At 47.4% G+C, this 23,289-nt stretch overlaps 1 protein-coding gene across 1 annotated transcript in view; it reads left to right on the top strand.

The window, feature by feature from the left end:
- Positions 1–23,289, top strand: part of LOC123751856 (lateral signaling target protein 2 homolog) — a gene marked incomplete at its 5' end in the record, with an annotated part of 134,174 nt that overhangs the window by 18,310 nt on the left and 92,575 nt on the right. The window contains 2 exon segments of the mRNA XM_069315835.1: positions 2,118–2,234; positions 11,731–11,906. Coding sequence (XP_069171936.1) covers positions 2,118–2,234; positions 11,731–11,906 — 293 coding nt within the window.

Consider the following 23,289-nt stretch of genomic DNA (forward strand, 5'->3'; position numbering starts at 1 on the left):
CACAACCTAATTGAAGTTCAGACGTGCATGGTTAATAGACTATAATCTCTAGTCTCTAATCAAAGAGGAGGTGAATTCAGCAAATTCAATTTCAATAGCAGAGTAACTGGAAACAAATAATCCAAACCCCTCACAGAAATATGCTGGGAACGACAGCAAGATAGTCCAAATTTAAACCATTGCCTTGAGAAAATAGGCCCAGTAGCACTAGAAATATGTGCAAGTCACATACCACAAAGGAGAAAAAGAAAAAGATGCAAACTGGAACGAGAACGGCGTTCCTTCTATAGGAGACGAAAACAAATTGTAGATCATATTAAATCCTCAACTCTATCCCAAAAATGACAATGGCTATGTAGAGAAATAGAAATAATTCAGCTAAGGTTGCAAGAATCATACAAAATCCAGGAGAGACAACACAAAAGGCCACAAACACAAGTGGAATACTTTTTCTACTATGAAAAGTTTAGAACAAAAGTTACATCCTGCATTGGACCAGGTGAAATCCACCAACTCCTCCAAAACCATATCCCTTAACACCCTTGGGACCTACTCCAGGACAGCCAAATGAGCACTAATGCTGCAAACCACAAAAATCAAGCCTGCAAAGAGGCAGCTGCCTGAAAAACCTCTGTCTCGAGGCAAGCTCTGATAAGATATAGACCTAACAAGCAGAAAGGTTGTAGGACACGGGGGTTGAAGGTGTCACTGACCCAACAGGCAGCATGACTGAGACAGATGGAATAATCATTGGCATGTACCAATGTTGACGAGCACCCTTCCGACCAGCATGTAACGAGAGTGGGATCGACAAGTCGGTGCATTATGAGCACACACCACAGACCCACAGGGGAGTTGCCAGGCACTGAAAGTGACTAATCAAGTGGGACATCTGGGCATAAGGCATGTTCACTGGAAGAACAGACACCAAATGAAGCCTGTAGGATAAATTTGACTGTGAAGTCTGTCCGCAGCTTACCGTAATGCACCCCACAATAAAACATCGACAAAGCAGCACACCCCCAACCACAATGAGTCAACGACTTGAGCACTACTCTAGGTAAGACTCGCCACTCTGGTGGCCTGGACCCAGATTCACAAAGCAGTTACGCAAGCACTTATGAACCTGTTCATCTTTCCTCAATCTTTGGCGACTTTCTTTACAATTATTAAACAGCTAATGAGCTCGGAAGCACCAGGAGGCTGTTTATAACAATAACAATAGTTGATTGGGAAGTTTTCATGCTTGTAAACTGTTTAATAAATATAACCAAAGCCGTCAAAGATTGAGGAAAGAGGTACGTGTCGTAAGTACTTGCGTAACAGCTTTATAAATCCGGGCCCTGACATGTTAGTGAACTCCCAAACACACCAGAAAAGGTACTCTAACACGTATATACAGTTTGAAGTGGAGATTATGTCAAGTGCACTCACAAAGTGTAGCTTGAAAATGTGCTTATGAAGCAAATACTGAGAAACTTGGAATGATATACAGTACTAGCATAATGGCCCCGACAGGCCAGAGTCCAAAGGATGGCCAGTACTTATCTAAGAGGAGAAGTGGGACTTGCTATGGTGAGAGACTCGGAAATATCTAACATCAGCAACAGGACTGAGCAGTCACCAGTGATGAAGTCGGGAGCTCCAGGATGCCACCTGTTGGCAGCTTTGTGCTCTAGAGGGAGTTTTGTACCTAGTTTTGAGTGATCCAGTGAATTATTTGTGGCATCTGTTGGCTGTTTCAGTGCTTCATTTTCATGAACCATGCAGTTATCTACAGTATATTGTTTCATCTTCTTTCTGGGTGTGTTCCCAGTGCGGGGTGGTTGTAACGATGCCCTGCTCCCTGGGCCTCTGGGAAGGCCAGGTTCTGGCTCTGGTCGCTGGTAAGCCAACAGGACACTTATGACCGACGTGACACAGTAATGGGTAGACATCTCGGTGGCATAGCTTCAAGGAATAACTTGAAGCATTTATATCTCATCTTGTATCTTATCATTACAGTATATATATTTAACATTTTCATGTTTAATTTCATTTTTGGATTGATTAATCTTAATTGTAAAATGTTTTTAATAAATGAAATAATTGAGACTAATGCAGGCTTCATGGTATAGTGTTTGGCAGCTGGGAGTAGCATCATGAACCGTGAAGCGGAGAGCTCGCGCATGAGACCACTGGCCAAAGCTGTAACTAAGACCATTGAGACGGTTAGAAATCTCCTAAGAGAACAGGTATGCACGTTTTGTTATGCTATCTAACTTCATTTAATGATTGGGTTAGGTTCCTGAAAACTGTCTTTAAACTTCAATGTGTAGCTATTGAAATATGTTAATACTCATCAGTAGGTATACACAAAAATTGTTTAAAAATATTTTCTTGGGGGAGGAGCTTGTAGCTCCCTGAAGTTATCTTGCTGAGCTAGCACCAAACTACTAGACTGCATCAGCCGTGGAGTTCAGATCAGCCTCTCGGGGACCAGAGCTTGACCCTGGCCCCCTCCCCTCACAAGATGCACAGGGAACTGATGACATTCCGGCACGTTGCCAAGAAAGGCGCCCAGAAAGTCAGTGAACCAATACAAACCACTGAGGGGGTTCAAAAGAGACGAAGTCTTGCAACCCGCCAAATAAACTCCCCAACAATGAAAACAAAAGATCAAATTATCTTGAAAAAAGCACCACCCCTCCCACTTCTTTGAGGAGGGATGAGGGCCGCGGCTCAAGCTGTCCACTGCTTCAAGCAATCGGTTCTTCTGCTGATTCAGCACATGCTTCATGTCTTACAGTAAGGTTCCTGGATTGTCTGTAGGTTGTCGCTGGCCCCAGTGCTTTTTATCTAATAGCATCTTTGGACTTCGTCCTGTGTGGGCTTGGGTTTCTACACTGTTGGTGTATGTGGGCCTGTCATTTTAGCATGCTTAGAGCTGCATGTACTCAGGGTTACTTTCCCTGAATGCTCTAGTGCTGTCCCTGTAGCAGCACATTTAGGTCTGGCATAGCATTCCCTGTGCCTGCGTGTCTTGCTTGGTTTACCCTTCCAGCCCTGGAAATCCCCTATGGCTTCAGTGTGGCCAATGGGTGTTTTCCCTGAACCCATTCTTCCCTAGTGTAAATTTGAAGGTTGCTTGTCATCCATGTTATAGGGTGGCGATCAGTCTTTCTGCCTCTGCCATGCCACGTGTTAGGTTGAAAACACCTACGACCCAGAGTCATGTGGGGGTTTGTGCTTCCCATATGGCTCTTTTATCTGACCCCTCCCATTGAAGTTCATTTATATCATACAGCTGATATGCCTGAACTTATAGGTTTGTTTTGTCCATTTCCAGCAGTCTGGGTTGTGTGCCTGGTTCGATGCTCAGAGCTGGTCCACCTTGTGTTTAGGGAATCTGGAATTGGAGGTGGTGGTAAACGCCACCTTGACTCTGTTTGCTCCGCCTCTTCCGTTTTCTTAGGGCTTGGTTTGCCCTGCCTCTGATCTACACCCTAGTTTCAACCCTGAAACATCTGAGGTTTTCGGGTTGCAGCAGAATTTAACTTGGGATGTGGCACGGCCTCCTCTGGGGGTAGCTCCTTCAGATTCAGGTGCAGAGGCAGTTAAGCAAGCTGGTCCCACACAGGTTTTGGGGTTTTCTTTTCTGCCATCCCCTTCTTCTGAAACTTCTCCCTTGGACTCTGTTTCTGTATTGGGCAGTGGGCATGGACAGTGGCTCTGCCCTGGGTTTTTCATGGTTGATTGTTGGGGTAGAGATGGAGTCAGATAGGGGGGCCCATTGGATTTCCTTGAACCCCAAGTGGGTTTTCATCCTTTTGGATGAGGACCTTTTGGCTTCAGGGGAAGAGGATTTTGTATCCCCCTCCTCGTATGATTTTGATTCGAATGCGACTCCCCAAAGGTTGGTTTTCGTGTACCTTTAGACTCGTTGGAATCATCTGTCTGGAGCTATCCATCCTCTTAAGTACAGTATCCACTCAATTTAATGGCCTATATGGGGCTGTACCCTGGTCGTTATTTCCGGAGCTCCGGTATTTCCAAAGTTAAGTGTCGGTAATTTTTCAAGTAACATTCAGGCAAGATATATTTTGTACAGAAAGCCACTGGGTCCACCACTCTAATGCCTTCTACCCTGTGACATCACAGATTCACGGCACATTGTTTTGATTTGTCATGAGGCTGGAGTATTCATTCCGGGACTTTGTTGGACATATCTGCACAATCAAGGAACATCCGTGCACTATGTTGGCTCCAAATGCACTCATTGTGTCAGTGATGGCTGATTGGTGGGTGGATGGGCAGGCAGGCAGGGATGGAGAGGCTGAAATGTAGGCAGGCAGGCAGGGCTAATCTACACAGTAAAATAACAACGTACTGGAGTGAACGATATGGAAGAAAATGCAAGATTGAACCAGTGAAGAGCAGAGGTGCCATAGGCACAATCAGAGAGCACTGTATAAACATCAGGGGTCCGCGGTTGTTCAACGTCCTCCCAGCGAGCATAAGAAATATTGCCGGAACAACCGTGGACATCTTCAAGAGAAAACTGGACGGTTTTCTAAGAGAAGTTCCGGATCAGCCGGGCTGTGGTGGGTACGTGGCCCTGCGGGCCGCTCCAAGCAACAGCCTGGTGGACCAAACTCTCACAAGTCGAGCCTGGCCTCGGGCCGGGCTTGGGGAGTAGAAGAACTCCCAGAACCCCATCAACCAGGTATCAACCAGGGATGGAGAGGCTGAAATGTAGGCAGGCAGGCAGGGATGGAGAGGCTGAAATGTAGGCAGGCAGGCAGGGATGGAGAGGCTGAAATGTAGGCAGGCAGGCAGGGATGGAGAGGCTGAAATGCAGGCAGGCAGGGATGGAGAGGCTGAAATGTAGGCAGGCAGGGAGGGAGAGGCAAGGAGGGAGGGAGGTAGGCAGGCAGGCAGAGCTTGGGAGGGAGGCAGGCAGAGGCTGGGAGGGAGGCAGGGAGGGAGAGGCAAGGAGGGAGGCAGGCAGGCAGGTAGAGGCTGAGTGGTAGGCAGGGAGGGAGAGGCAAGGAGGGAGGGAGGCAGGGAGGGAGGCAGGGAGGAAGAGGCAAGGAGGGAGGCAGGCAGGCAGGCAGGCAGGCAGGCAGGCAGGCAGGCAGAGCTTGGGAGAGAGGCAGGCAGAGGCTGGGTGGTAGGCAGGGAGGGAGAGGCAAGGAGGGAGGCAGGCAGGCAGGCAGAGGCTGGGTGGTAGGCAGGGAGGGAGAGGCAAGGAGGGAGGTAGGCAGAGCTTGGGAGAGAGGCAGGCAGAGGCTGGGTGGTAGGCAGGGGGGAGAGGCAAGGAGGGAGGCAGGCAGGCAGAGGCTGGGTGGTAGGCAGGGGGGGAGAGGCAAGGAGGGAGGCAGGCAGGCAGAGGCTGGGTGGTAGGCAGGGAGGGAGAGGCAAGGAGGGAGGCAGGCAGGCAGAGCTTGGGAGAGAGGCAGGCAGAGGCTGGGTGGTAGGCAGGGAGGGAGAGGCAAGGAGGGAGGGAAGGAGGCAGGCAGGCAGAGGCTGGGAGGGAGAGGCAAAGAGGGAGGCAGGCAGGCAGAGCTTGGGACCTGCCAAACACACACCGAAACTACGACGTTGGTACAACGTTCGAACAAGTTTTAACACCTCCTAACTAGTTATAACAACCAATATAGCAAGTTGTAACAACGTTCTAATATGTCATAAACATGTTAAGCCAAGATGTAACAACTTTATTTCAAGTTGTAACTAGCAGAAAATACACAGTTACAGGTTGTGTTTCCAGGGGGGAGGGAGGCAGGCAGAGGATGGGTTGTAGGCTGGGAGAGAGAGGCAAGGAGGGAGGCAGGCAGGCGGGCGGGCAGGCAGGCAGGCAGGCAGGCAGGCAGGCAGGCAGGCAGGCAGGCAGGCAGGCAGGCAGGCAGGCAGGCAGGCAGGCAGAGTTAGTTTGGGAGGGAGGCAGGCAGAGGCTGGGTGGTAAACAGGGAGGGAGGCAGGGAGGCAGAGGCTGAACAGAGGCTCTGCTGGTAGGCAGAGAGGGAGGCAGGCAGGCAGAGGCTGGGTGGTAGGCAGGGAGGGAGAGGATGGAAGAATGGAGGGATGGATTGATGGAGGGAGGGAGAGGGGGATGGAGGGATGGATGTTGAATGGAGGTGAAGCAGAGGGAGCGTGTGTAGAGGAAGTATGGGGGGAGGGGCGGGTGGGGGGAGGTGTGTCGGTGGTGGGGGAAGGGACCGGCTCACTGATAAGCCTAACACACTTGACCCAGTTAACCAGATGTTTCTTAATTAAATTCTGGATGTACATCATATATATTTTTGGTTACAGATTTTGTTTAGTAATATTATTAGGATAATAAAAAGTTATAAAATAGTTGTTTCATGAATGCTTTATTGTATTAGATGGAGATTCTCCAGGCTGTTTCTGTCTGGCAGTCTACTGAGCCTTTTCCCAGAAGGGTCTTGTGGGAGGGGGGGAGAGCAGGAAGTGAGGGTGTGGGGAAATGAGGGAGTGGGGGAGAGGTGTAGTGAGGGTGAGGGAGGGGATGAAAGAGGTAGGCAGCCTGCTTGCCATGTGAGGACCCCCTGACTCAATACCGACCTTTGGTAATATCGACCGCGGGACCGTTATATGAGGCTCTAAATACCGGTCTCCCAAACCGGTTGTTATTACCGGCAGATCGGTATAAAAGAGGCCATTAAATTGAGTGGATACTGTACCTCCTGGGTAACCCTGGAGTATGCCTCTTTAGTGGACACTGCCTCTTTTGAGCTTGGGTTGTCTTCTTCCACCTTTTGGTTGCATTATGAGATCCTGGAGTCATCCTAGCTAGTGGACAATCCTCTGTTTTTACTTTGGATTTGGCACGGCTTTTGTCATTCCTGCATGTTTGAGTGGCATGAGGTGGTGACCATGTTTCAGGTGTTTTTCTGTGGAGAGCTCCTTCGGCTCCACGGAGCTATACCAGACTGATGTGCATATATTAGACTGTGGCAACAGTCTCGTTGCCTGTTGATGTTGAAGATGGAGTTCTAGGCCACCTGGGGACCAGAGCTAGAACCTGGCTCCCTCAAGAAAAGGCACAAGGAGCAATGGCCTAAAGATGCCTCCCGTGTAATTGGAAGCAGTCTTTGTCAGCCAGGTCAGGCACCCAGAAAGGTAGAGATTCCAAAACAAACTACTGCTGGTCAAAAATTGCAAACTGAAAGCCGAACTAGCAAGCAGAACTCCCCAATCAAAAACAAGCAAACAAGCATGACGCCACACATCTGCCGTGCATCTGCCGTGCATCTGTCTGTGCAACCCCCCTCCCCGGGAGGGGGGTTGCACAGACAGATGCACGGCTCAACACGCCAGCTACTCTCCTCAGTTCAAGAGGCTGTTGTGTTTGTGACGGTCGACTCTGGCTCTGCTCTTTACGCAGTGCTGCAGTGCGGTGTTGTTGCTCTGTGTTGGTGGTAAACGAGCCAGGAGTAACACAAGAGTACTGGGGCTGCATGCACCTAGGGCTACCTTCTCTAGGTGCCCTGTAAGTACCGCCTTTTCGGCCTCAGGGTTATCTTCCATGAGCCGTTCAGGAGCAGCTACCTCTGTGTGGTTTGGTCGCTGCTCGGTGATTGCCCGCCCTTGGGGGTTCAGCTGGGGTGGTTCTTACTCCTGTTTGCCTTTGGATACGAGGTAGTTTCGTCACTGGCTGGGGCGCAAGGTACTGTGCTGCTCTCTGATATACACATAGCGACCGGTTCTGTTCACCTGGAGACGTTGTGCTTTTGGGGTTTTTTCTTTTGTTTTTGTTTTGTTTTGCCTGGTGGGGGTCTGCCTGATACGGCGGTAGGACCACTTGTATGGTTTTGGTGGCCCTCCACTAGGTCCCTGTGCTTGCACTCGTCGCAGGGGTTCAGCTTTTAGTTTGTTTGCTTGGTGGCTCTGGGATAACCGATTAGCAGTACCTCGCCTGGGCTTCCCTTAGCAGTCAGCTTAAAGGCCCTGGGAACCCTCATTGGGGCTCTGAATCTCGCCTCGCTTTGTACGAGTTTGAAGATTGCTCTGCCCCCTTATCGCAGGATGACACTCGCCATCTTTGCCTCCGCCATGTGCCTCCGCCTTTGCCTCTGCTATGCCATGCTGACTGTTGGGTCACTGACACCTTTGGCCCGAAGTTCTGCGAGTGGTGTTCTTTGCTTTTACTCCAATTCACCCAGTCCACTGAGACTGATATTCGAGTGCAGGCAGCTTCAGCGTTGCATGTGAGGCTTTGGTTGCAGCAATGTGCGAGGTTGGTTGCCTTTCCGGATGCCCTTCAGCTGCCCCGCCTTGGTTATAGAGACCTGGACTTGAGGGTCCGCGCCCCCTAACCCTTTCCCTGCTGTGGTTCTTCCTGCTCACCCCCCTCCCCTGCTGTGGTTCTTCTTGCTCACCCCCCTCCCCTGCTGTGGTTCTTCCTGCTCACCCCCCTCCCCTGCTGTGGTTCTTCCTGCTCACCCCCTCCCCTGCTGTGGTTCTTCCTGCTCACCCCCTCCCCTGCTGTGGTTCTTCCTGCTCACCCTCTCCCCTGCTGTGGTTCTTCCTGCTCACCCCCTCCCCTGCTGTGGTTCTTCCTGCTCATCCTCTCCCCTGCTGTGGTTCTTCCTGCTCACCCTCTCCCCTGCTGTGGTTCTTCCTGCTCATCCTCTCCCCTGCTGTGGTTCTTCCTGCTCACCCTCTCCCCTGCTGTGGTTCTTCCTGCTCACCCCCTCCCCTGCTGTGGTTCTTCCTGCTCACCCCCTCCCCTGCTGTGGTTCTTCCTGCTCACCCCCTCCCCTGCTCCTGGCCCCCCAAACATCTGAGGGTTAGGGAGTCGGGGCATGGTTTGCCTGGTTATCTTGAGATGATTTCGGGGCTTTAGCATCCCCGTGGCCCGGTCTGGTCCCTGTGACCAGGCCTCCTTTTTGTTGCACACTTTCCCTGGGAAGCAGTCTGTAGCAGCTGTCTATCTCCCAGGTACCTATTTACTGCTAGGTAACAGGGGCATCAGGGTGAAAGAAACATTTTGCCCATTTGTCTCTGCTTCCACCAGTGATCGAACCCGGAACCTCAGGACTATGAATCCGAAGTGCTGTCCACCCAGCTGATGGTGAGACTCGGGCGGCTTCGGGGATTGGCCCTTCCGGATCGGCGGCGGAGGCATTCGAACCTGTTCCTCCTGCCGGAGTTTTTGAGTCATGCCAGCGGGCCTGCTTCATCCCTGCTTTTCCAGTGGACTCTGCTTTTTCTCCAGAAGCAGAGGGTTTGGAGGACGGCTCGGCCCTGGATCCTTACGTGAAGAATACCGGGGTTGGGGAGAAGTTGACTTGGGAGGGCTTGGGCCCCGTTTGACCCCGCTTGAGTGTTGGTACCCTTGGCATGGGGCTTGTTGTTACAGGAAGGGGAGTTTTCCTAATCCCCGTCCTCTCCCTGTACGATTTTGATGAGTTTGACTCCTCCCCGGGTTTGGTTCCGGGTTCCTTTGGGTACTTCGGTTTCCTCCTTTCGGAGACTCTCGGCTTCCCGCTTCCCACCAAGGGAGGTGCGGGAGGTCCTTGCGGCTTACCTTCTGTGAGACCCAGATTATGCCTCGCTAATGAAGCCTACTCCTTTTGAGTTTGGCTCCTCTTTTTCCTTATTGGATGCATTACGAGGTGCCAGAGTCTTCGTGGCTGGCAGACTGCCCTTTTTTTGTGGGGGGGGGGGGCTTGGCATTCGTTCTGTCGGACCCGCACGGTTGAATGGTGGGAGTTGACTACGGTTGTTCTGGTTTCCCTGGGGGGGCGTGTTTAAGCACCTTAATGTGTGCTTGTTCGCTCCCATCCTTCCTCGTGATGTCACCCAGGTGCAACTTCACGTGCCAGTTTCCTCCCATTTGGCGTCCCTGGTGGTCAAGGATTTGCGCGCCCATGGGCATTTGGCTTTGGTCTTGATCTTTTTTACCTGCTGGAGTTCTCTTCGGACTGGCTTGTGGAGGAGCTGGGTTCCGGGCCGGTGTTCAGTGTGTTTGTTCGGCAGCTCAGGCGTTGGCTTCCTTGTTGAAGTTGTTTGCGCTGATTCTAAAGGAGGCGGTGTCTCTGTTCTTTGTTTCTCGCCTCGCGTGCCGACAGGTGGTGCTCATCCACTCTTTGGAATCTGCTTGGGCCCTGGCTCTTAGATTTTCGTCCCCTTTTTGTCTGTTGCTGTTTGCAGAGTCTGTGGTGGTGCATTTTCTGTAGGCGGCTTCGTCTAGTTGCTGGCCTATGTCAGAATTGCTGGTTCTCCGGGGAGGGGGCTGTAGTGGTCCTGCCCAGAAGGGTCGTGCCAGGTCTCAGGGTTCCTTCAATCGTCATAAGCCAGTAGTACCAGATTCGGGACCAGCCCCTCCTGCAGAGCCGTTGGCGTCTGGTCGGCGCAGTGATCGCTCTGAGCATTGGTTTGCTCTCGCCTGGTCCCACGATTTGTGGTCATTTTGGGTCGTTTCCTCCAGAGGCAGTGGCGTTGGGTCATTTCTCCTCAGTCGTTGGCTGTGGTTAAATATAGTCAGCCTGTGGTCTAACCTTGGACCAACAATGTTTGAAAGTGTATGGCTTTGACCATGATCATTTCTGACATGTCTTTGATATCCTGGCTCAAGGGTTTTTGGAGGTCTAATAGGGTCCTGGCTGCTTGTTATCTGGTCAGTGTTTCTGGTCTCTGTTGGGCTTGTTTTGCTCTCACTCCAGTTTTCCTTCCTGGGCTCTTCTTCAAGAGTCTAATCTTTGCTTTCCTCCTCCCTGGTAATTCTCTGTGGTTAGCTGTATTGTTCAGCTCTTCTGAAAATCAGCAGTCAATTAAATGATGCATCTCTTTCTGGTTGGGCCTCAGTAGCGCCCTGTATTAGGTACAAGGAGAGCAACTCATCCTCGCATACCAAGATCCAAGCTCTTTAATCTAGCCGCCAAACTCCATGTTTATGAATTAAAAGTGGTTTACACACAAGACTCACAACTGATGACGTCCGAACACTTCCAGAACAAGTGCTTCGCTCACGTTCTCTGTTCGAACCACAATTCTATTAATACTTCACCCATGTACTTCAAATACAAATAATCGCCAAAAGAACCTAAACACCTAACCTTACCTATGCCTAACTATACAGTACATAGAATTTTTATGTATAATATTAATTTATATATAAGAACAAACCAATTTTTAATACACATTACTTAGTATGTTAAAATTGATGAATGCATCTGCGGAGGACGGCCGCTGCCTTGTGTGAGGACGGATTGGGGGAGAGAGTATGAGTAAAGACCACAAACCTGGTATGTTGGTTTCTGGTGTTTAGCTCCGGACTGAGATGTGTTGTCATGTGAGCCATTAGATCGCAGGCCGCTGCCATCCGGCAGTGATCACTTGTAATTAGAGGCATGCGAACTGACTACTGAGTGGATCATTTGTGGAGTAGTTTGCTGCTTCATATCTTGTTTCTCATTGAATCTTGTCTGTTTTGCTCTGCATACCTTCTGGATGTATCCAGAAAATATGCAGAGTCTACTTCCTGGAAAGTATGAAATTATGCTATTCAGGAAAGTAGGCCATTCAGGACTCCTAGGGCTGATGTGATGCTTGTGAGGAGGTATCTCTGTGCTGGCTTCAAGGAGCCACTGAGGCCCAACCAGAAAGGAGTGTTTCATTACATTGAATGATTGTATTTTGATACATGATACATTAGATATTGTAAATTATTATTATTATTTGTCAGTACAGTATAGTAATCTATTAATTTTCCCTTTGCAGTGCCTAAAGCCTGTTCCAGAGTACACAGAAAAAATTCGAGAGTCCCTAAAGATTTTTGATAGACTCTTTGCCGAGTTTGAGTTGAGCTACGTGAGTGCGATGGTGCCGGTGAAGAGTGTCGAGGAACACGATGTTCAACAGAATGTTGTTGTTCTTTTTTCCGAAACTGTCCAAAGGTAAGTTAAGTTCATCCTCTTGAAATTTATTTGAAAACCAAAGTCAAGTGTTGCAGTTGATCAAATCTTCACAAACTCATAATTCCTAGACAATACTCAAAATGTCTCTTATAATCCTCCTTCAGGTCATTGGCAATTCAGAAACCTCTTAATTCACCTCTTATCACTGGTTACATGGAAATCTCTTCCTCTACCTCAACTCTACATTATATTGCTTTGTCCAGCTCTCCAAAACTTTGCTTAGAGAAACATAGGCATCTTTCCCAATTTATTCAGCTATTTGCAGTTACTGTTGTACTGTCAAACTTTAGTGTTTTACAGGGTATAAATATTATTATTTGCCTCATAGCTTACTACATAAATAACTTTTAATTTGTTTACCAGATACACTAGGTAGAACTTTCTTTGTGCGTCAAAAGGTTTCCTTGTCCAGAGTACTTGTTAGACCCACTTGGTAATGGTGTACAACCATTACTCATGAGATGTGTACGAGTACTTGTTTGTTTGCTCTGGGCATTTGTTGCATCTCTTGTCGTCGAGTAGAGTCATTAAGTTCAATAGTGTGTAAATTCACTCTTCAAATCAGGAATCTGGGTATCACCGTCCATCCAGTATTTCATGTTTACATCCAATCTGGATTTTAGACACCATACTGTACAGTAAAGTGGGATATCGCTCTATCAAATTCCTGAATAGTCTGAACAGTTTGTGTTCTGTGCGAGGTGTTACGTGGATCAAACAGCTGTTGGTTCACAAACGATTGGTCGCCTCGACCATTGTCAAGCCCAGCCGTCAGGATGTGGCTATTTTTACCAGCTGATATAATGGGGGAAGACAAAGGGCAGAGTCTCGTTATGCTCCTCCGGTGACGCTCTGTCACGGCTCTCTTTACTGTTGGCTCTGTACTCGCTTTTCCTTCTGATGAAGTTAAGGGGGCGTCTGGTTGTCAGAGTCAAAGTTGTTCAATGTCAACCAATATTATTTGACTAGTTGTATATGAAAAGTGCTTTAATTGTCCCAAGTTTCAGTACTGCAGCGTAAATAGAAAGGGAGATTTTTTTTGTTTTTGTTTTTTTTCAACGTTTTTTACCCATTTTCAAGTCCACACTTCAGAACACACGTTTCAGATATAATTATTCTGTGACACTTTTCTGACACATTAGCATATAATAAAGGACCTTGAGATATAGAATTTCCAAAACATCTTTAGTTTTCCTAATACAAATGTTCAAAGTTCCCAAATTTTTTTTTGCAAATATGGCATGTTTATTGCTATTATAAAATTAATAAATGAACTTAGAGAAAAATGAAAACTCTCCAATGTAGAGACATGCCCTCCACATATACTGTGTAAGTTTCATGTAAATTGAATAAAAAATGAATCAGTTTTGTAAACGTTTGTGTCAATTGAAAAAAAAACAGAAATGAATGAAGTCTAAGGTTCTAAAATCTGTGGCTGAGGTTGACATCAACCAATTTTCTCCAAAATTGGCGTCCTTACAGATAGGCTTACGTACAGTCAGGTGTGTAAGTTTGATGCAAATCGCCCGAAAAAAAAAAAAAAAAAAAATAATAATTAAAAAAAAAAAAAAAATTAAAAAAAAAAAAAAAAAATAATTAAAAAAAAAATGCTTGTTTTTTTTCTTAAATTTTTTTTTCAATTAAACTAATTATAATATTTGTTTATTATATACTATTGTGATAGCAAAGAGTCATAGCTATGATTTCAGTTGACACTTTTGATTGATAATCGATTTTGACCATTTTGGCATAATTTTCACAACTACTGGGTACTTCAATATTTTTTTCCTCCCTTCCTATTTATGCTACGATGCTGAAACTTGGACCAGATGAAACACTTTTCATATAGAACTTGTCAAAAAAGTTTGATTGAAATCGAACGAGTTTTCATTTGTTGCATTTTTAGGGCAAATTGGAATCTAAGGCCCCCTTAACCCTTAACATGCTCGGGGTTTAATATCCTGTCATCGCCACAGGCGCATGTCATTTTGAAAAAAAAAAAAAATTATTTTTTCTTTCTAACCTGTTAATTTTTGTTCACTGATCACGGGAAAAATAATAAAAAAATCGTAAGTGGCATATATTGCCCGCTATAGGGCGGGGAAGTCTGGCAAATTATAGGCGCTGACTCAGTGTGCGTCCCAGGCGATCTGTTGCTCGCCAGCTGTCAGGCCGGAGTTGCCACAAAGAGATAATTAACGAATTATTTCAATGTCTCCGATTGATTTTTCATACTTGTTTTGCTGTAATATTATTCAATAGTGTGTAGTTTGATATATTTATATAATAAAATGAGTGAATCATTGCTGTACTCAAAAATATGGTGTGCATATTGTTGATTCAATTATGTTCATCAATCAGTGAACAAATACTTTGTCGGTTATTACATTATAAGCACAGGTCATATATAAGTATCTGCATGTTTTGTTCACTATAACGAACCACTAAGTAGCTATTATGAGTCAAAAAGTAACGAGGAGTGACCGCCGTGTACCAGCCAGCCACTCCCGCCCTCCCTCCAGTCATCTGACTCACCCAGCACGTCATATGACGTGCTGGACATTGTTCCAGTCAACTGCGCATCACGTCATATGATGTGTTGGAGTACTACACAAGATTTAAACAGCCCGCGGATACACAGGGTTCACCACACCTTCATCAGGGCTCTTGTAAACAGACGCCATTTTTTAAAAAAATCGTGGGCCAAACTCCCGGGTGTTATTGGCCTCAGTATTGAGTGAGCAACCAAGCTTGACGCACGCAGCATGAGCTAACGGCACTGCTGTTAAGCTTGTGACCACAGCATCGCCTAAAAATGCCAAATTATACTTGTTCATGCTATTATGTAGCGATGATATTATTACAGAAGACCCCTGACTGTGATAAAACTGACCAGGGTTCTGATAATAGCAGGATTGTGGTGATATTTAGCGCTGTGCGCCTTGGAAGGAGGTGTAATGCTGTGGGAGGGAGGGTGGTGGCGATGTCTTTTGACTGTGTGTGGCCACCTTTTATTGACTGCACTCACCATACCAGCTTAGTGGTTCGCTATGGTGAACACAAATGTAGATACTTACATATAACGTGCGTATAGAGGGTATAAACAGCAAGAGAAGGTTTGGAGCCTCCATTTTGGTGAGGGCGGTGGCGTCGTCTGCACGACGCCACCGTGCAGACGACGGTGTTGTTTACTGGTTACCACGATGGTCTTTATGCACCATACCAGTTTATTTGTACAAGTATGATGAATAAAACGGGTAGATATTTATATATAATGTGTGTATATAGCGTAATAACACCACACAGTATTGTTGGAGGACAAATATTAGTGCATCTGGCCTTGAGGGCGGCCGCTGATCAGCTGACTGTGTGAGTAGCCACATCTCTGTGCCTTTACTCACCATACAAGCTTAGATGTACAGTTATGGTGAACAAAACGTGTAGATACTTATATATAACGTCTGTATATAAGATATATAGCGTAATAACACCACACAGTATTGTTGGAGGAGAAATATTAGTGCGTCTGACCTTGAGGGCGGCCGCCGATCAGCTGACTGTGTGAGTAGCCACATCTCTGTGCCTTTACTCACCATACAAGCTTAGATGTACAGTTATGGTGAACAAAACATGTAGATACTTATATATAACGTCTGTATATAGTGAATTATAGCAAAAACATTGTGGGAGGAGAATGAGGGTGAGTCAGATGACTGGAGGGAGGGCGGGAGTGGCTGGCTGGTACACGGCGGTCACTCCTCATTACTTTTTGACTCATAATAGCTACTTAGTGGTTCGTTATAGTGAACAAAACATGCAAATACTTATATATAACCTGTGCTTATAGTGTAATAACCGACAAAGTATTTGTTCACTGATTGATGAACATAATTGAATCAACAATATGCACACCATATTTTTGAGTACAGCAATGATTCACTCATTTTATTATATAAATATATCAAACTACACACTATTGAATAATACAGCAAAAAAAGTATGAAAAATCAATCGGAGACATTGAAATAATTCGGTAATTATCTCTTTGTGGCAACTCTGGCCTGACAGCTGGCGAGCAACAGATCGCCTGGGACGCACGCTGAGTCAGCGCCTATAATTTGCCAGACTTCCCCGCCCTATAGCGGGCAATATATGCCACTTACGATTTTTTTATTATTTTTCCCGTGATCAGTGAACAAAAATTAACAGGTTAGAAAGAAAAAATAATTTTTTTTTTTTTCAAAATGACATGCGCCTGTGGGGATGACAGGATATTAAACCCCGAGCATGTTAAGGGTTAAGAAAGGTCCTCTTGGGGCCTCAATATGGTCAGAGTCCTGTTGCCTCCCTCTTAGGCTCAACTCGCCACTTAAGATCTAAATCTACCGATCCTCGCGAGAGCACCCAAGGTCACAAAGTCACAACCTCTCTGTCTGAAGTTTAGCCAAACTGTGAGCTGGGCTCCGCTCCCTGGGACGGGCGTCGTGCCCGCCGATGCCGTCACAGAAAACTTGTGGCTGATTGTGGCGCCCCCCCCCTGCCTATCATCCTATCATCTCTTAAATTATGAGCTTAAGGCATGTGGCACTTCACCACGCCCTGGATGTGTCACCGCCCGACGGTTCAAAAACCGAAACGAATTTTCCCGTAGGAAATAATGTAAATTGAATTAATCCATTCCACACACCAAAAAATGTTAACTTAAAAATACGTTTTATACAGAATATTACTCATATTTTTCATACACAAAACAATCAGGTATAAATATATACCTTAAATAAAATAAGTGAACATTTAACTGCACTTTACCTTTACTGAGGACTCTTGTTAGCGTATGGGAGACAGCGAGGAGGGAGGGAGGAGCGGTGTTTGTGTATGGGGAGGGTGAGGAGGAGGGAGAGGTGGCGAGTGTTTAGAAAGGACATCCCCTGCTCGCCTTGGCACTGCTCCTGTGCCAGGTAAGTCCACTACGGGCTCACTATAGCCTGTACTACTTGCGCCGCTCCTGTGCCAGGTGAGTTACAGGCTCTCCATAGCCCGTGCTACTTGAAACTTGTTCCGAGTAGCTGAATCTATAACAACAACATGCTCGCCTTAAATGCATTCATATCTGCATCACTGGTTCCAGATTTTCCTTTCAGACATTTCACTTCCTCTTATGTGGCAGCCAGCCAGAACCATTCAGTTACAGTCACAACATGTCAGTCAAGCATTCACAGTTGTAGTAGCAACCAGTTAGGCATTTATGGTCAGTCACATTCACAGTCAATCAGGCAGTCACAGTCGCAACGAGTCAGTTAGCAAACAAGAGTTTAATGTCAGGTGTTAACGGAGTCTGCCTCCCAATCCATCAACTGGTAGCAAGAAAGCCCCATTGTATTAATACCGTCCATATGGCTGGGAGGGGTACAGCTGGGGAGGTCTGGTTTTGGGGATGAGGAGATGGAGGTAGCGGGGAAGGTGCAGGATGGAGGGATGGTGGTAGCGGATAGGGTCTGGTGTTCAGAATGGGGGGGGGGGGTCTTGGGGAGTGACCGGGTATGACCAGCTCATGTGTTAGTCCTAGTCGGAAGCTCGCCCACTCATGCCACCGCCTTTGCTACCCACCCACCCACTACTACCCACTCTGCCACCCATCCCACTACTCATCTGCCCACCCACTGTCACCTGACTGCCCTGCTACCCACCTGCTGTGTGCCCACCCTGCCACTCACCTCATTAGTCTACCATCTGCCACCCATTCATTGTGCTGCCTGCATGCCCACCCACTTTGCCCACTCTGCCAACCATCTCACTACTGCACACACTGACATCTGCCTGACCACTGCTGCCTGCCTGTACATGCACTTTGCTGCCCACCCCTCCACCATCCATCCATCCAGTTCCCCCCACCATCCATCCATCCATCCATCCAGTTCCCCCCCACCATCCATCCATCCATCCATCCAGTTCCCCCCCACCATCCATCCATCCAGTTCCCCCCCACCATCCATCCATCCAGTTCCCCCCACCATCCATCCATCCAGTTCCCCCCACCATCCATCCATCCAGTCCCCCCCCACCATCCATCCATCCATCCATCCATCCATCCATCCATCCATCCATCCATCCATCCATCCAGTTCCCCTCCACCATCCATCCATCCAGTTCCCCCCCACCATCCATCCATCCATCCAGTTCCCCCCCCCCACCATCCATCCATCCAGTTCCCCCCCACCATCCATCCATCCAGTTCCCCCCCACCATCCATCCATCCAGTTCCCCCCCACAATCCATCCATCCAGTTCCCCCCCAACATCCATCCATCCAGTTCCCCCCACCATCCATCCATCCATCCAGTTCCCCCCCCCCCCACCATCCATCCATCCAGTTCCCCCCACCATCCATCTTGAGGTTATCTTGAGATGATTTCGGGGCTTTAGTGTCCCCGCGGCCCGGTCCTCGACCAGGCCTCCACCCCCAGGAAGCAGCCCGTGACAGCTGACTAACTCCCAGGTACCTATTTACTGCTAGGTAACGGGCATTCAGGGTGAAAGAAACTTTGCCCATTTGTTTTTGCCTCGTGCGGGAATCGAACCCGCGCCACAGAATTACGAGTCCTGCGCGCTATCCACCAGGCTACGAGGCCCCCCCATCCATCCATCCATCCAGTTCCCCCCCCCCCCCACCATCCATCCATCCAGTTCCCCCCCCCCACCATCCATCCATCCAGTTCCCCCCCCCCCCCACCATCCATCCATCTAGTTCCCCCCCCACCATCCATCCATCCATCCAGTAACCCCCCTACCATCCATCCATCCAGTTCCCCCCCCCCCACCATCCATCCATCCAGTTCCCCCCCACCATCCATCCATCCAGTTCCCCCCCCCCCACCATCCAGTTTATTCCACCGTCACTAGGTGGGGTAAACTGGTAAACTGTGCGCACATCGTCACGCGTCCCCCCCCCCCCCCCCCAAGCTCAGCAGAACAGATCCACGTGCTCGTTGATCCAATGGGGCCTGACAGCTAATGGAAAGCGTTTCGGATTCATAGTCCTGAGGTTCCGGGTTCGGTCCTCAGCGATGGCAGAAACAAATGGGCAGAGTTTCTTTCACCCTGATGCCCTCTTACCCAGCAGTAAATAGGGTACCTGGGAGTTAGACAGCTGCTTCCTGGCGATGTGTAACAAAAAGGAGTCCTGGTCGAGGACCAGGCCAGGGGACATCTAAGCCCTGAAATCATCTCAAGACAACATCTCAAGATAACCCATACATGTGTCAATAAACTCGAGCACTGAGACAGACCTCAAGTACAGTGTACCGAGTCAAATTTTTTGAAGAAATTGAGGCCAAGAACTGAAAAATGTGGAAACTGGTATTCAAAAACCGAGGTTCCGCTGTACTTAACCCTTCCACTGTGTATATCATATGTATCTGATTTTGGCCTAAATGAATGAACTGCGCATATCATACACATACATGATTTAGAGTATTAGAGTAGTGCATACAGTTCAAACGTCCCGCAGGTACATTGGACTCGCATTGGATTTCTCAGGGCATCAGTAAACAGTGCCACTGTGGAAAACAAAAAAATATGTGCACCATTCCTGGGGCATGAAGGCCTTGGTACTGAGTTGAACAGCCAATGCTGGCTCATGCAGCATGAGTTAACTGCTATTTAGCTTGCTCCACAGCATCACTTAAAAACCATGAAATATGTAAGTAATTATTATTTTGTGGTGATAGTATCGTAGAAGATCGTGACTGCAGTAAAGACGTGTACAAGGTTCGGGTATCAGTGAATACAGTACTAGTTATGATGGTCACAGTGCTAGGCAGGTGGCCACAGCACTGCCATTGTTTGTTCCATCTAAGTTTGCCCCATCTTCAAAAAAAAAAAATATTTTTTCTTTACGAATTATTTTCAGGATTTTGTGACCAGGATTTTGATAATGATAATTTTATTACAATTGCATATACTGTACTACATATTCAGACTACAAGGTCATTGAAGTTCAAACTAGCATCAATACCTACAATAAATTCAAGAAGATTAACAGATGAGAAGGATTATTCAATCAATTCAGTTTTAACAATAAAAGGATTGACTGGGGAAAAAATAAAAATATAACTGGCAAACATCCAATGGGGAAACAGTCTTAAGTGGCAAAGCTCCCAGACAGGAATAAGCCCAACTGACTGCCGAAGCATACAAAGTCTGTTTGAAGCATGTGACCTTGCAGAGGGTCAAAAAGAGGACCACTCTAGAAAGAGAATGAAGACGACTACAAAAAAGGGGAAAAAATCACAGAAATGCTTAAGCAGACACAACTTTCATAACAAAGGAAATGAAACCTAAACAAGGAGATAGAAGAAACAGAGCAGACATTGAAGAGATCATACTAGTTTCAGGAAATGAAGCTGGAACAGAAAGCTATACAAGAGATAAAGAAAAATCCAAAATATTTTTTACATGCAAAATAATGAATGTCCTCTAGTATTGAACCTTTACTTACAACCGAAGATTTGTACACAGAGGATGACAAAGAAACACTTTCGTTCAGGAGAGACCAATATGACATCCGAAATTAACTCTGCGAATGTTCGAGAGGGGCGTAGCTGGCGTCCAAATTTAATAAATTTGTTAAAATTACATTTTCTGGGGGTATCTCCTTGGCTCCCCGGAGCTATCCAGACTGATATGGATATCATTAGACTTTGGCATCAGTCTGAATATAGTTCATCCAAGGCACGAGGGGCAATGGCCTATAGAAATGCACATGTGATTTGGAGCATTCTATGTCTGCCATCAACTGGGCCAGGCACTGTGAAAGGTAAGCGCTTCAAAACAAACCCCTATTCTGGTTAAAACTACTAAAACAGACAAACGAGTGGACAGAACTTCCAAAATGAAAATGAGCAAACGAGCATGACGTCACACAAGCAGAGCCGCATGTCTGCACAGCTCCCCCCTCTCCAGGAGGCGAAAGCGGGAGCCCCAGACCCACCACGCCGGCGATCCACCCTCCAGTTCGAGGCTGGATGTCAAAACACGCAAAAAAAAAAAACGCCGACCAGGGAGAGGGGGGATTGCTTGGGAGCTTCCGGGTCTCGCTCAGAAAAAGGCGTTTCATCACATTCAACGCTGGTTTTCTGGGGGAGGAGTCCCTTCGGCTCCCTGAAACTATATCACCAAAGACAAAAACTAGAGAGACTAACCCGGGAGGCGGTCGGTGCTCGCACCTCAACTGGAAGTCAAGACATGAGGCTGCAATCGCCGACCCAAAGTGACACAGGCCCGACTAGGCCCCGGAACATTAACAAGGTAGCGTGCAGCCAGAACCCTGTTCGACCGCCAAAACACCCACAAATTACACACACTTTTGAATAATATTACAGCAAAAATCCAGAGAAGAAATGAATGAGAAACATCAAAATAATTGTGAAACATTATATTTGCGGCAACTGCCGCCCCACGAGGTGGTGGGGCCTAGTGACCTTAAGCACTCCATCGCTCAGCGCCCATAATTTGCTCAATTTCTCAGCTCCATCACAGCTAAAGTATGTGTGATCAAAGACTGCATTTTAACAATATAAAAAGAGAAAATAATTTTTTTGGAAAGAATTTATTTTTGGTGCACCACTGGGGTGTCATATTTTAATGCAGAGCAGTGCAGTGGTTAAAGAAGATTCAGAGGTATGCCATCAGACTTATCCCAGAACTAAGAGGTATAAGTTACAAGGAAAGGTTATGAGAGTTGAACCTTGCGTCCCTGAAGAACAGAAGAGTAAGAGGAGATGTGATCACCACCTACAAAATTCTCAGAGGAATTAACAGGGTGGATAAAGACAAATTATTTAGCATGGGTGGAACACGAACAAGGGGACACGGATGGAAACTGAATATTCAACTGGGGCACAGAGACATTAGAAAGAATTTCTTCAGTGTTAGTGTAGTTAACAAATAAAATGCATTAGGTAGTGATGTGGTGGAGGTTGACTCCATACACAATTTCAAATGTAGAGATGATAGAGCCCAATATCCCCTTCAGTTAGGGGTTGCTTTTGGATGGCCTTGACCTCTTGGGGTCGGAAAGCTTCATGCTCTCCAATGCCGGGGTTCTATTCGTTTGGTCCAGGTGGTCATTTTGTTCGTTTGCGGCCTTCTTATTTTCTGGGTGAAAATTGAGACGGTGGGCTTCCGGAAGGGTCAGTTGGTTGTGGATGCTTGGTTAGTTAGGCCAGGGGTGCATCACTTGTTGTGTGCGGTGGCGACTTTACCCCGCTACATGCGGGCCACTGGTTCTGTGACGGTCGATACTCTTTGGGTGAATCCAGTTTTCCTAGTTCCTTGTTCCAGGGCTTGTGTGTGTCAGGTTGTCCACAGTGTCATCACATCCTGCCAGTCTGCTGTCTACCCTTGTGCACATGCTGTTTGGAAGTGTGCTGCTCTTGCAGCGGTTTTTGGCAACATGTCTCGGATAGACATTCGGGCGTGGGGATCTTTGGAGGTTGAACGGGGTAGCTGGCTGCCAGGTAAAGTGAACGTTCCGGTTCCTTCCCAGCTGTGTGGGGTTTTGGGGTGCCTGTTGCGGCCGTATGTCTCGTCTATATCTTGAGACCTGCGGTGTTGCCGCTTCCCGGGTAAGTCCCTCCTTTTACTTATCATAAAGTAAAAGGGTAGTTAGCTTCAGGGAGCCGAAAGGGCTTCCTGACACCCTCCCTCCCAGCTGGCGGTTTTTCATCGTTCAAGAACTGGAGTGATGGGCTGCTGGCTCCCCTTTCCTCCCTACAGGGGCGAGGTAGTGCTAACGTGCAGAAGTGCTAGTCACATGAAGGGTTTCGTGTTTGGTTTCTTTCTAGGGGAGTTATTTTGATCTTTTTGGGTTAGCCAGGTTAGCTTTTACACAGGTTAGCCAGACAGTGGTCTGGCAATTATGACTTTACACTGAGCACTTTAAATGTAAAGTGCTCATAGGCCATCGCTCCCTGCTCCTCTGAGGGGCCAGTTTCTGGCTCGTGGTTCCTGGTAGACATAAGAACTCCTGTCACTGATGACCCTAAACTAATATAGCACATATCAGTTCGGATAGCTTCAGGGAGCCTCCGGGGCTCGTCCAAAAAATGCCATTTCATTACATTCGACGCTGATTATTTGCTGTTACTACATTGAATACACTTGTTACTGTATATATTACTACCTACCTACCTTTTTTTTTTTTTCTTCCCCATAATGAACCAATAGGCTGGTCTTGTAGGCTTAGACACAGCAGAGCATCAACATGCTGGTCAGCAAACACTGCCACCTGACTTGTATGTATTACAGGGGGATGTGGAGGGGCTAAGGAATAGAGAATATGAGGGCGGGAGATAGAACAAGAG

Source organism: Procambarus clarkii, chromosome 1, assembly GCF_040958095.1.
Source record: "Procambarus clarkii isolate CNS0578487 chromosome 1, FALCON_Pclarkii_2.0, whole genome shotgun sequence".
NCBI classification, from domain to species: Eukaryota; Metazoa; Arthropoda; class Malacostraca; order Decapoda; family Cambaridae; genus Procambarus; species Procambarus clarkii.